General features: G+C 32.7%; 2 protein-coding genes across 4 annotated transcripts in view; one reads left to right on the top strand and one right to left on the bottom strand.

Moving 5' to 3' along the window:
• The window catches only part of Dus1 (Dihydrouridine synthase 1), a 47,948-nt gene extending 37,232 nt beyond the window's left edge, over positions 1-10,716 (top strand). For all 3 annotated transcript variants that reach the window (XM_065370473.1, XM_065370476.1, XM_065370474.1), the window contains exons 4-10: positions 575-770; positions 5,728-5,976; positions 6,053-6,201; positions 6,529-6,665; positions 6,742-6,897; positions 6,978-7,103; positions 9,837-10,716. In XM_065370473.1, coding sequence (XP_065226545.1) covers positions 575-770; positions 5,728-5,976; positions 6,053-6,201; positions 6,529-6,665; positions 6,742-6,897; positions 6,978-7,103; positions 9,837-9,860 — 1,037 coding nt within the window. In that variant the 3' untranslated portion in view covers positions 9,861-10,716. The remainder of the gene's footprint in view (positions 1-574; positions 771-5,727; positions 5,977-6,052; positions 6,202-6,528; positions 6,666-6,741; positions 6,898-6,977; positions 7,104-9,836) is intronic.
• Positions 10,717-10,981: 265 nt separating this feature from the next.
• Positions 10,982-12,111, bottom strand: CSN8 (COP9 signalosome subunit 8). The gene is made up of 4 exons (XM_065370469.1): positions 11,874-12,111; positions 11,736-11,803; positions 11,485-11,663; positions 10,982-11,395 (listed from the first exon to the last, which is right to left on the bottom strand). Exons 1-4 carry the CDS (start codon positions 11,934-11,936, stop codon positions 11,151-11,153), a joined length of 555 nt encoding a protein of 184 aa, XP_065226541.1. The 5' UTR covers positions 11,937-12,111; the 3' UTR covers positions 10,982-11,150.
• Between the last annotated feature and the right edge of the window lie 94 nt (positions 12,112-12,205).

The following is a 12,205-nucleotide window of genomic DNA, read 5'->3' as shown; positions in this document are numbered from 1 at the left end:
CGGAACTAATTGATGTAGGTAGGTGGATTTGCACTGCACCAACACCAGCCAGCCAACGTAAAAGTAAAACCGTACTTAATTTAGTAGAGGAAACTTTGACGTAAAGACTCACCACAAACGATGAGAAGCGTTTATGTGTTTTAAAAAGCACTCGTGGTTTTTTTTGTGCTATGAAAATTGGCGAAGTACTTTCGAGTACTACGTCGTCTCACTTTTTAGGCGAAAATTTCTGCTCAAGTGCTCGGCAAAACGTGTTAAGAGATTGCGTGCGTGTGAAAATGTGAAAATGACGAGGATTTAGCGTAAATGTGTATTTTTCGACGTGTCTGTGTAGGTTTTCTTCTGCTTATGCCTACACGGTGGAAATTACTCGTCTATATAGCGAGAATTATTACTTATGTATTAGGAAAATGGTGTTTCCGCCCGCGATGTGCTCCAAATCCGTCTATCATGCGAATTGACACGTGTCGATGGCATAGGCAGGCATAGCGTGTGGCATTTTGTAGATTTATATTTTATTTATGTCGGGTTTTCTTTGCCCTTTTTTTACGATTTTTTTTCGTTCATTTTGCAGTTAGCACGCTACGTAAGAATATCAGTACTCCGGTGAGTTGTAAGATTCGAGTTTTCCCGGAGATCGAGAAATCGGTCAAGTATGCCAAGATGCTGGAAGAGGCCGGATGTCAAATGTTGACCGTTCATGGAAGGACTAGAGAACAGAAGGGACCGCTGACCGGGGTGGCTAGCTGGTCTCATATTAAAGCTATTAGGTAAGTGATGGTTTGATATTATTTTGTTGAAGGATGAGTGCCTTTTTGGTGGTTTGGGACGAGTATCGAATGTTTTGCTTGGTAATCAATTTTTTAATCACAGATAGATTAAAATCTGCTTGAGTCATGTAGAAACTTGAAAGCAGCATGGAAAATATTTTTTTCAACTTTAGCCTACCTACAAAATTGTAGGAGCTTGACTAAATTCAGCAAAGACCTTCATTTTGAGTTGAAAATCTACCAGAAAAAACGTCAGCTCCGGAGGTGCTCTAAGAGGGGAGATACGAGTCTTCAGAGAGGGGGTATTTTAAAAAAAATTGTGATTTATTCGCTCCAGTCCTTACCCAACCTGTTTTGGGAAAAATTACCCAATTGCAACTCGATCTGGGCGACTGCCATCAAAATGCAAGACCACTTTTAGGATACTGCTGAGCGATTAAAAGTTCAAAAATTGTTTATTTTTGATTGCATTTTTTTTTGAAAATTTTTTCCTTCTCAAATATTTTCAATTAATTATAGATATCAAAACATCAAAAAATATCGTTTCTGAAACTGAGAACATACTTTGGAACACAGTGGTTCCGATTTTTGGGTCATAATCACCTGTTTAAAAATTAGTGGATGTAAAAATAAAGTCAAGCAAAAAAATTGGATTTGGACAACTTGATCAAAATTAAGTATTGTGAAAAGTGGGCCATTTTCCCCAAAACTGGTTGGGAAGCGTTGGTGCTAATAAACCACGATTTTTTCGGAAATTCCCCCTCTAGAACTTCGAAGGTGCTCGAAATCTTGTAAATTTGAAAAATACAAAATTTGAAGTGCTTTGATATTTTCAAAAGGTTCTACGAGGTACTCATTCGTCATTCCCTGGAACAACTGGAAGATTGGGAAAAGTTAGGTAATTTCACCCTTCTGGAAAAGTCATGGAAATGTCAGGAAAACTTTAAATTTTCATTCCAAAACCGAAGAATTTCATAAAGTTGTCAATTTAATCGGTAATTATGTATACATGTACCTCAAACATTCAGATTTTACATTATTTTTTTTCTTGTCCTACTTCTGACAAGGGAACTTCTTGAGGTGCCCGCCTCCGATTTGAACGGGACTGCGATTTTTGGAAAGAGCATAGTCTAAAACCCTCAAAACCAAATTTTCAGCTGCCCAAGTTCATTTTTAGATTTTTGGCGAATTTTTGAAAATTCAAAATTGACTGTTTTTGGTGATTTATACTTTTTTCAAAAAAGTACGTACATGATCTGTAAAAATGATCAAAAGAAATCCTAAAACTGATATTAATTCCCCAAATCCAAATTTCGCAATTTTCAGCCATTCTGGAGGCTCCAGTGCGATTTTTCAATTTCTCCAGAATATTTTATTTGCTCCAGAAGGAGTGAATATGAAGTTGGGCAGGTACAAATCGAGTTGTGTGTTATACTCGACCTGTTTAACGAATTTATCCACATTTGAGCCGATTCTGGAGGGGACACCTCAAGAGTGGTTTTTTGACCAGCTTTTTTTCAAAATAAAAATATTCAAAAATCAAAAATTTCCCGTTTGCGAGACAATTTTTGAAATTTGCGCGAATCGCAGTATTTTGTCATGAAATAACCCCACGAGAGCGAATTTCGCCATTTCCAGCCTTTCTGGGGCCTCCCTTTAATTTTTGGATATTTTTATTATGAAAAAAGCTGCTCAAAAAACCACTCTTGAGGTATCCCCTCCAGAATCGACTCAAATGTGGATAAATTCGTTAAACAGGTCGAGTATAACACACAACTCGATTTTTACCTGCCCAACTTCATATTCACGCCTTCTGGAGCAAATTCAAAATTCTGGAGAAATTGAAAAATCGCCTTGGAGGCTCCAGAATGGTTGGAAATGGCGAAATTTGGATTTGGGGAATTAATATCAGTTTTAGGATTTCTTTTGATCATTTTTACAGATCATGTACGTACTTTTTTGAAAAAAGTATAAATCACCAAAAACACTCAATTTTGAATTTTCAAAAATTCGCCAAAAATCTAAAAATGAACTTGGGCAGCTGAAAATTTGGTTTTGGGGGTTTTAGACTAGGAAAAAATCGCAGTCCTGTTCAAATCGGAAGCGGACACCTCAAGAGGTTCCTTTGTGAGTTCTGCCTGCTTATCCCGTTTTTCCTACTTTTGTACTTATTTTTGCTCGTGTGTCCAAAACCCCTCCTCCTCCTCCCCAAAAAAAATTCAAAAAATACTGATTTTTACTTCAATTGTGGGATAAATCCGGTTTTAAATTATCGAAAAAGTCCTGTTTTTAATTAAAATTGTCTAGAAATTCCAATCTATCTCAAAATTAGTGAATGTATTTTTGCATAGTTATCCAAAAAGTATTGATTTGTGCCTTACCCAGCTGTCTAAAAGTCCTGTTTATCGCCAAAATTGCCGAAAAAAGTTTCAGTTTTTGGTTAAATTTCCAAAAGTTGTGTCGAAAAGTCCTAATTGTTTAGCAAAAGTTTTGTTTTGCACAATACTGCCTAATAAAAGACTTGCTTTTTGCCAAAATTGTCTAAAATAAGTTCCGTTTTCTGTCTAATAAAAAGACATAAGAAGTCCTGTTTTTGCCAAAGTTCTCAAAAAAATCCTCATTTGTTGTCATAATTGTCAAAAAGTGTCACTTGATTGTTGACAAAATGAAAGTTCTCAATTCTGTCAAAAAAGCCCTGTTTTTGATAAAATTGCCCAAAAAAGTCCTGGTTAAAAAACGCCAAGAATTTTCATCTTTTGCCAAAATTATTAAAAAGCTCTCATTTCTATCAAAAAAAAGTTGAGCTTATGTTTTTTTGTGAAATTGTCAGGAATTTTCATTTTTTGCCAAAATTGCCAAGAAGTCCTCATTTCTGTCAAAAATTCCTGTTTTTTTGGTAAAATTGCCCAAAAAAAGTCCTTTCCCCGGTTCCTCCAAAAAAAAAATTGTCAGTAAGTTTCAGAATTTGCTAGAATATTGTCTTCTGTCTGAATTGCCTTGAAAAGTCTTGTTTTCTGTTATGTCAAAAAAGTTTTAATTTTTGGAAATTTCTGTAAAAAGGCGAAACTTTTGGTCAATTTTTGGAAAAAAGAGACATTTTTTTAGTATATTTGGAAAAAAAGACACTTTTTAACAATTTTTTCAAAAAAAACGAAACACTTGACCCATTTTTGGAAAATTATTGATGACTACCGGAATTTTTTGGGAAAATAATTTTTCAAAAGGGAGGGGTTCTTTTTTGTCATTTCTTAGTAAAACGCAAAATTTCAACAATTTAAGCTAAAAGCAAAACTTTTGGTGAATTATCGCCAAAAAAAATAATATTTTTTCGCAATTTTTGTCAAACAAGTGAGACTTTTTTCCATCTTTTTAGTGAAAATGTGAGACTTTTTGGAGATTTCTGTTAAAAAAGCAATACCTACTTTTGGACTTTTGGATAAATTTTGAATTTTGGATTTTGGGGTTTTTCATGTAAAATAGATTGAATTAAAGTTTTCAAAAATTGCTTAAAAATCGTAAAAATGAAATATTTGAATTTATGGTTGCTGTATTCAATTTTGACTATTATATGACAGTTTTTTCAAAAGTTGGAAAATTCAAAAATTCTGATGGAGGCTGCAGACTGACTCAAAATCACAACTAACCGTTTTGGAAAATCGAAAATGACTAAAAATTGCAATGAAGTCTTGGCTTCTTGATGTCTGTCAAAATTTTACAAAACAGTCCTTCTTTTAAAATTACAGAAGATTTCCGAGTTTTTTCGATAAAACTTGCTAAAAAGTCTTGTAAAGTCTTGTTTTTTTTTTTTGGTCAAAATTTTCCAAATAAACTTGTTTTTGGCAAAAATGTCTATGTCTAAAATAGTCTCACTTTTTGCCAAAATTACTGTTTTTTTGACAAAACTCTAAAAAAGTCTTGTTTTTGTTGAAATTTTTGAATTTTTTGATGAGAAAAATTGATTTGAAAAACCGGAATGTAGCACCTTCAATTTTAGACATGGGCAAAATTTCATCATGACTGTTTTTATAGAGCAATAAAAGTTTTACAAGTTGTACATTGAATTTTCCAAGTGCTTCGGCGCCTTCAATTTTAAATGTAGGCAAAATATACACTTACCTAAACTTGGGATTTTTTGTAGAGCATTCTAAATTTTTCAAGTTTGGATGTATTTAAGTGGCCTAATAAACTCAAAATTGAGGCGGTTTAAATGTTTAGAAAATTGAATAATGCAAAATTTGAAGATGTTTAGAAATTTTAATGTCTCCGCCTATACTCAAAATTGAAGGGGCTGGAGAATTTTGAAAATTTTGATCAATCGTATCTCCTTCAATTTTGTATCTATGCAATAAATTTTTAAACCAGACAAACAGGAAATGAAAGAGGATCCCAAAATACACCAGCAGTAAAAATGTCAAGTGTTGAAATTCATTTTCTGATTTTTGGCGAATTTTTAAAAACTCAAAATTTAGCTTAAATATCTACTTATTTCTCGTAAAAAAAAATGAAAATTTGATTAAATTGACGTAAAATCCTGAAATTTGGTTTGTATCTTATTTTCAATCTCCTGAGTCGATTAGTGATGGTTTCGAACAGTTCTGGAGTCTCCAGCAAATTTCGATTTTTTTCATTTTGTCCAAAAATATCAGTGGAGAAAATGGATTTGAACAAACACTAAAAGATCTCGAAAATTTGTATCAAAATAGATCAAATGGATCACAAAAATGGTAAATCCGACTTTTATAGATGCACACCCTACTCACTGTTTTTTTTCTTCGAAAACTAGAGGAGTTGATAATCTGTTTGAAGCTCCTAAACTTTAGGTTCTGCGACTCAGATTAATCTTTGGCAATTTGTGTGATTTTATTACCATGCAAAATATTCTACACTCGTCTCGAAACACCTCATCCCCGTAGATATATGCTGAGCTTTTAAAAACTTGCACTTTTTTCCCTTACAGAGAAGCAGTCAGCATACCTGTGATAGCCAATGGAAATATACAATGTTTGAATGATATCTGGAGATGTATAAACGAAACTGGTTGTCGAGGAGTTATGTCTGCCGAAGGTATTCTCTACAATCCGGCTCTATTCGAAGGAACCCTGGTGCCAGTTTGGGAAGTAGCCTTAGAATACCTGAAACTCACCGATTTACACCCTTGTCCTTTATCTTACATTAGAGGACATTTGTTTAAACTTTTTCATCATATGTAAGTTCCCATAGAGAAATTCTTGATCAAAATATCTACTAGAGAGAAATTCTATATTTTTGAACCATGTTTTCAGATTCGCCGTTTCAGAAAACGAAGACTTACGACAAGGTATTGCATTGGGTAAAAATAAAGATACTTTTTTGGAGACGACTTTGAAGATCAAAGAACGTTTCGAAACTCTTCATCAGAACGGAGCATCGTGGAGTAATAATAACGTTTCTGGTACGTTGATAATTTGATATTACATCATCGAAGGGGGAAAAAACACCGCGTAAAATCAAACAAAGTGAATTCTATTCCTGTAACCGTGTACGTATAAACCGTAAGTGTACATGTTGCGTCAGGAAATTCATTAGCAACAAAGGTTGATGACTTTTGAACACGTACCAATAACAGCCTTTTTAGTCGCAACTTGAAACACGCGAACGAATCTATAAAAGCGAATCTAATCCGCATACAAAAGCCAAACCGTATCGTAATAATTACTTCTCGTATGGTAATCGAGATTCGCTCTAAAATATCGTTTCATTTTACTTTACCTTCATTTAGACGATTGTAACGTTCATCTACCTCCGTGGATATGCCAACCGTGGGTTCGAATGGCACCCGAATTACATCTGGAAAAAATGCTGCGATTAAGTAACCGAGCTAAAGAGGAGAGACTCAACGGAACGAACGAAAAAGAAGTAATTATCGCTGTTACGAGAGTTCAAATACCCTTTTGTTTTTTTTGCATCATTTAAAAATCGATTCATTTTGCAGAATGTCCAGTCGAGTTCGAAAAGAGAACTCGAAGGTGATACGGAAGATTCCGAGGGTGTTTCGAAGAAGAAGCAAAAGAAGATGGCTAAGAAGTCTTCGGCTAATCCGAATTGTAGAAGGAATTACATTTCGTGTGCGATTTGCCAAAATCCTGTGGTAAGAGACGTTGCCTAATTATTGATTAATTATTCGAGGTTGAAGAAAAAATTTTGATTCGATTTTTGGTGTATTTTCAGGGATTGAAGTGCGAATACAAGTTTTGTAAGTTGTGTTGTAAGGCTAAATGCATCAAAGAAGTTTTAGATTGTCCTGGACATCGAATCAAAGTAGCTACGAGAAAGGCTCTGAAAATCGAAACGATGGTAAATATTCGCTTAATTGTTGTAAGTTCAGGGCTCGTACTCGGTTATTTTTCTACTAAAAAAGTTCTTAAAAGTGACTTCGTTTTAATTTTTTTTTTTTTGAAAATTGCCAAAAATTTAATTTTCTTATGCTTCTTGAAGAAAAATGAAAAATGATAATATGTAATATCATCGAGTGGATAATTTTTGAAAGCATTCACTGCATTTTTATTATTTTCCAGCTGAATACATTGGCTTTTCAGCGTTGCGGTTCGCAGAAAATTCCAAAAATTCACAAATTTGTTTCTTAAAACTACCCAAAAGTATCGCTTTTGTCAAAAGTTGCCAAAAAGTCTCACTATTTCGATAAAAATTGTAAAAAAAAGGACCATTATTTTACCAATGTTTTCCAAGAAATTGTCAAAGTCTCGCTTTTTGCCGAAAAAATTCTCAAAAATTTTCAGTTTTTCAAAAAAGTGGCCTGTTTTTTTTTGCTAAAAATTCCAAAAAGTCCTTCTTTTTTTGAAAAATAGTCCAGAATTTTCGTTTTTTGACCAAAAATTGCAAAAAAGAGGGTACTTTTATTTTTCCAATAATTGCCAAAAAGTCTTGTTTAATCTCTGAAATTGTTAAAGTTTTGTTTTTTGTCAAAAATTGCTAAAAATTCCGTTTTTTTCCAAAAGTTCCAAATAATTTCCATTTTTTTGAAAAATTGTGTCAAAGTTTCACCTTTTTGCTGGAAATTGCCAAAAAAGCATTTGATCCTTTTGCTAAAATTGCCAAAATCTTGTTTTTGTCAAAAATTCTCGTTTTTTCAAAAATGACAGAAATTTTTGCTGTTTAGCAAAATGGCTGAAAATTGTTGTCTTTTTGCAGAAAATTCCAAAATTTTGCTTTTTTCAAAAAATTGACAAAAAAGTCGAATTTTTGTAAAATTAATGAAAAATTGTTGCAAAAAGGTATATTTTTTCCAATAATTGCCACCAAGTCCTGTTTTTATTGCTAAAATTGTCAAAAATATTTTGTTTTTGCCAAAAATTGACAAAAACTCGCGCTTTTTACCAAAATTGCTAAAAATTTCACTGTTTTCCAATAATTTCAAAAAATCTATCTTTTCAAAAAAATTGTCCAAAAGTGCAGCTTTTTTGGCGGAAAATGCCAAATAAGCCGTTGCTTTTTGCCAAAATTGTCAAAACTTTGCTTTTTTAAAAAAATTTTCACTTTTTCAAAAAAGACAAAAATTTTTGTTTTTTAGCAAATTAGCTAAAAATTGTCGTCTTTTTGCAAAAAATTCCAAAATTTTGCTTTTTGCAAAAAATTGGGAAAAAAGTCAAATTTTTGTAAAATAATGGAAAATTGTTGCAAAAAAGTATTTTTTCCAATAGTTGCCACCAAGCCCTGTTTTTATTTCCAAAATTGTCAAAAGTATTGTTTTTTGCCAAAAATTGACAAAAACTCTCGCTTTCTACCAAAGTTGCTAAAAATTTTACTTTTTTCCAAAAATTTTAAAAAAATTGTCCAAAAGTTCAGCTTTTTTGCCCGAAATTGCCAAATAAGCCTTTCCTTTTGCTGAAATTGTCCAAAACTTTGCTTTTGGTAAAAAATTCTCACTTTTTCTAAAAAGTCAAAAATGTTTGTTTTTTAGCAAAATGGCTGAAAAGTATAGTCTTTTTGCAGACAATTCCAAAAAGTCTCACTCTTTTTCAAAAATTGTTCAAAAGTCTCGTATTTCTGGGAACTGCCAAAATACATTATTTTTTGGCTCCTAATTACCTGATTAATGATCCTGCTTTTTGCTAAAATTGACAAAATTCTCACTTTTTCAAAATTTTTCAAAAGTTTTTGGCTTTTAGAAAATCGTTGCAATGATTGCCAATTTCTGCAGAAAATTCAAAATATACCACTTTTTATTTAAAATTGTCAACAATTTTCGCCTTTTTGACCAAAATTTTATTGAAAAAAAGAATCTGTTTTACCAATAATTGCCATAAATTTGTTTTTTTAAAAGAATTGTCAAATGTCTTATTTTTTGCAAAAAATTAACAAAAACTCAAATTCTAGCAAAATTATTGCTGAAAAGGTTCATCTTTTTTCCCCTTTGCTAAAATGGTCAAAATTTTGCATTTTTTTCAATATTTCCAAAATTCTGGCTTTTTTGCCAAAAATTTCCAAAAAATCTTGCATTTTGTCAAAAATTCTCAAAAATTCTTGCTTTTTAGCAAACCGACTACTTTTTTAGAAAATATTCCAAAGTTTCACATTTTTTCTAAAATAGTCCAAGTTTTGTTTTTGTTTTTGTTTTTTTTTGGCAGAAATTGCGAAAAAAATAGGTATTTTTCTGACCTTTCATTTCCTAATAAAAGGTCTGATATTTTTGTAAAATTTTCATAGTATTCGCACTCTTGTTCTTCCTTTTTTATAAAAATTCTCACCCTTTAGCAAAATGTCTGAAAAGTATTTTTTTTTTAAATCTCCCGAATCTTGCAGAAAAGTTGCAAAATTGGTCCAATTTCTCGAAATTGAAAATCACAACTTCTATTTTTTTTGACCGTTTTTCTCTAGGTACATTAAAATGTTTTTTTTTTTTAATTTCAAGTTTTGCCACCTTTTTGGTTATTTTTCAGTTGCTTTTTCGAGCTTTTTTAGTTACCAAGAGTTCCTTTTTTTGTGAAAGAATTGAGCACGAGCCCTGTAATTTAGTAAAGTTATCATTTTATATCCATTAATATTCATATTGGTTGTATTTTTGAACAGCAAACCGAACCGATAAAGACCTGAAATAGAATACTTGTATGTACTTATCGTTAGTACAAACGTATTCGTTTCCAAGGCGAACGAACTTCTAAGAAAATCTGATACTTACCTACGTTGAATGGGCCACCATTAGGTTAAAAATAGTCATACACGATGTAATAAGTAATAATTTCGTACTACGATGGACCATGTTCGCCTCACATAAATGCATCGATTACCAACAGCATCTTCTACGAACGGAATTTACGATAAACGAAATCCTTCATCGGTATCCTTCAAGATATAGCAAATATCTCCCTAGAGGTATCAAAAGACATCCCTCATAACGTAATATCGACACTTTTACACCATAAAACGTCGCGAGCTCGCACGTTTAATGGCTTGTTTTTCATACCAACGCTCCTCGTTTATGGCTCAATGTGGTCGTTATAGAGATGCCTAAATTGTGACGATATGTCAGTTTGGATAAATACCTACTAGTAATATTGGTGGAGTTACCGTACACGTTCATTGGTTCCATATCAAGCTGATAAACACGATTACAGTACAGGAAATCTTTTTTTATTATTCATGTAGTTCTGTTTTTCCCCCAAGTAGAGGATTTACATGTTATTTTGTGAGCTATAATAGAGACGTGTTAGTGGTAAATATGACTCAGTTTTCGTGAGCGATTTTTATTGATGTGTTGCCGTCATTTTGACTTGGTAGGTTTTTTTTTCTAGGTGAACTCAGTTTATCACATATCAAAGGTATTATTATGTGTGAATTCTACGTATTACATAGTTCGCAATTTCTGTGATATGTTTTTTAATAACGCTGTATATTGTTTTAAATTATTGTACAGGTGTATTTGATTGTAAATAAACGTTATTTTTTGATGCTCGAAGAATACAAATATTTAAGTCAAATTCACAATTCATGATCAGGTTGAAATGTTCAACGAAAAAAATTCATAACCCAGACAAAATTTGTGCTGTGGTGTTGACGTTGCAGGTTTTCTGATGCTAGAATTACTTGAGAATAATTTCTTCGGATTCAATGTTCTATTTTTATATAGTAACACTTCACATCGATGAGATAATAATCAAATCAATACACAATATACTCTTCATTTGATTCTTTTAAAAGTAAGTAAACACGAATAATACGAGAAAATAAAATTTTAATACCAAAATGTACAATAGAAAATATACATAAACAAATCTCATAAATAATTATAGTACATCAGTTACATACGCTGACTTAATTTCCATCAAATTTCATTAAAAATGCGAAACCTGAGAAATAGGGAACAATAGTTGGTATTCTTAACAATTAGTTTTCTAAAAACGAAATAGAATCGGTTAGTTTTTTGAAGGCGTTGAAATCGCCACGATTATCTTGTACTTCTTCGGCTACAGGAGTAGGAAAAACATAAGTATCGTCGAAAGTCCAACCGTGCTGAGTGGCGAGATTTTTCGTATTTTGAACATCGTAACCGACGTATTTGCCCAACGTGCTGAGAGCCAACGATGAATACGATTTACCGATCAAGATAACCGTGTTTTTGCGGATTTCCTCTGCGAATAAATAAACATGTTAAAGATAAAGATATATATTTTCACGATATCGTAACCGTAGAGACAACGATCAGTAATTCGATACGAACCTTCGACCATTTGCATAATGGGCATTATTTCTGCAGACCATGAAAAACGTAAAGCTGTATAGACCTCCGGATAATCACGTTTTCTCATCGCTTTACCGACTCTCCAAATGAACTCGAGTTCCGTCAAAGCGCTCTTCGTAGCTAAAGGGATCCGTTTCCATAAAAATTTAGCTGAGATTCTGCACAAAGAAGCAACAATGTGAGATCGAAACATGCGATTTTCGGTTTCGTTGCGATGGGGAAATACTCACAGATCGTTCTTGTAAAGGTAAATGGCGAGTAGTTTAGCATATTCGGTATTCGATAAAGCACCAGCGTTCTGTTGTAAACGTGAGAGAATTAATATACGAGATGATAAAGTGGTATTTGATCGAAGAAAAAGCACTTACGATGATTTCCTGGCGTTCCAATTCTTCGGCGATTTTACTCAGGTTTTCTACTCTTACGACCATCGTGATGTATTAAATTGGCATGTTCGGCGTTAAATAAAGATGAAAGTGATGATGAATTATGACTCGAAATAACTATTTGCGAACGTAAAAACAGACAAATTCTTACAAAAATGTTGCAAATTGCAAAGCAAATTCGGAGGAATCGGAAAATTTTTCGAGTTTGTTTTTGTTGTTTTTTTTTTGGATTTGCTGCTCGGCGAATGCAGGCAGTAACTGGATATTGATTGGAAAAAACTTGGCAACGTTGTAAATTGATTTTTCGAAAGTTT

The sequence above is a fragment of the Planococcus citri genome, chromosome 1, assembly GCF_950023065.1.
Source record: "Planococcus citri chromosome 1, ihPlaCitr1.1, whole genome shotgun sequence".
Taxonomy (NCBI): Eukaryota; Metazoa; Arthropoda; class Insecta; order Hemiptera; family Pseudococcidae; genus Planococcus; species Planococcus citri.
This window is presented reverse-complemented; position numbering and strand designations above follow the sequence as displayed.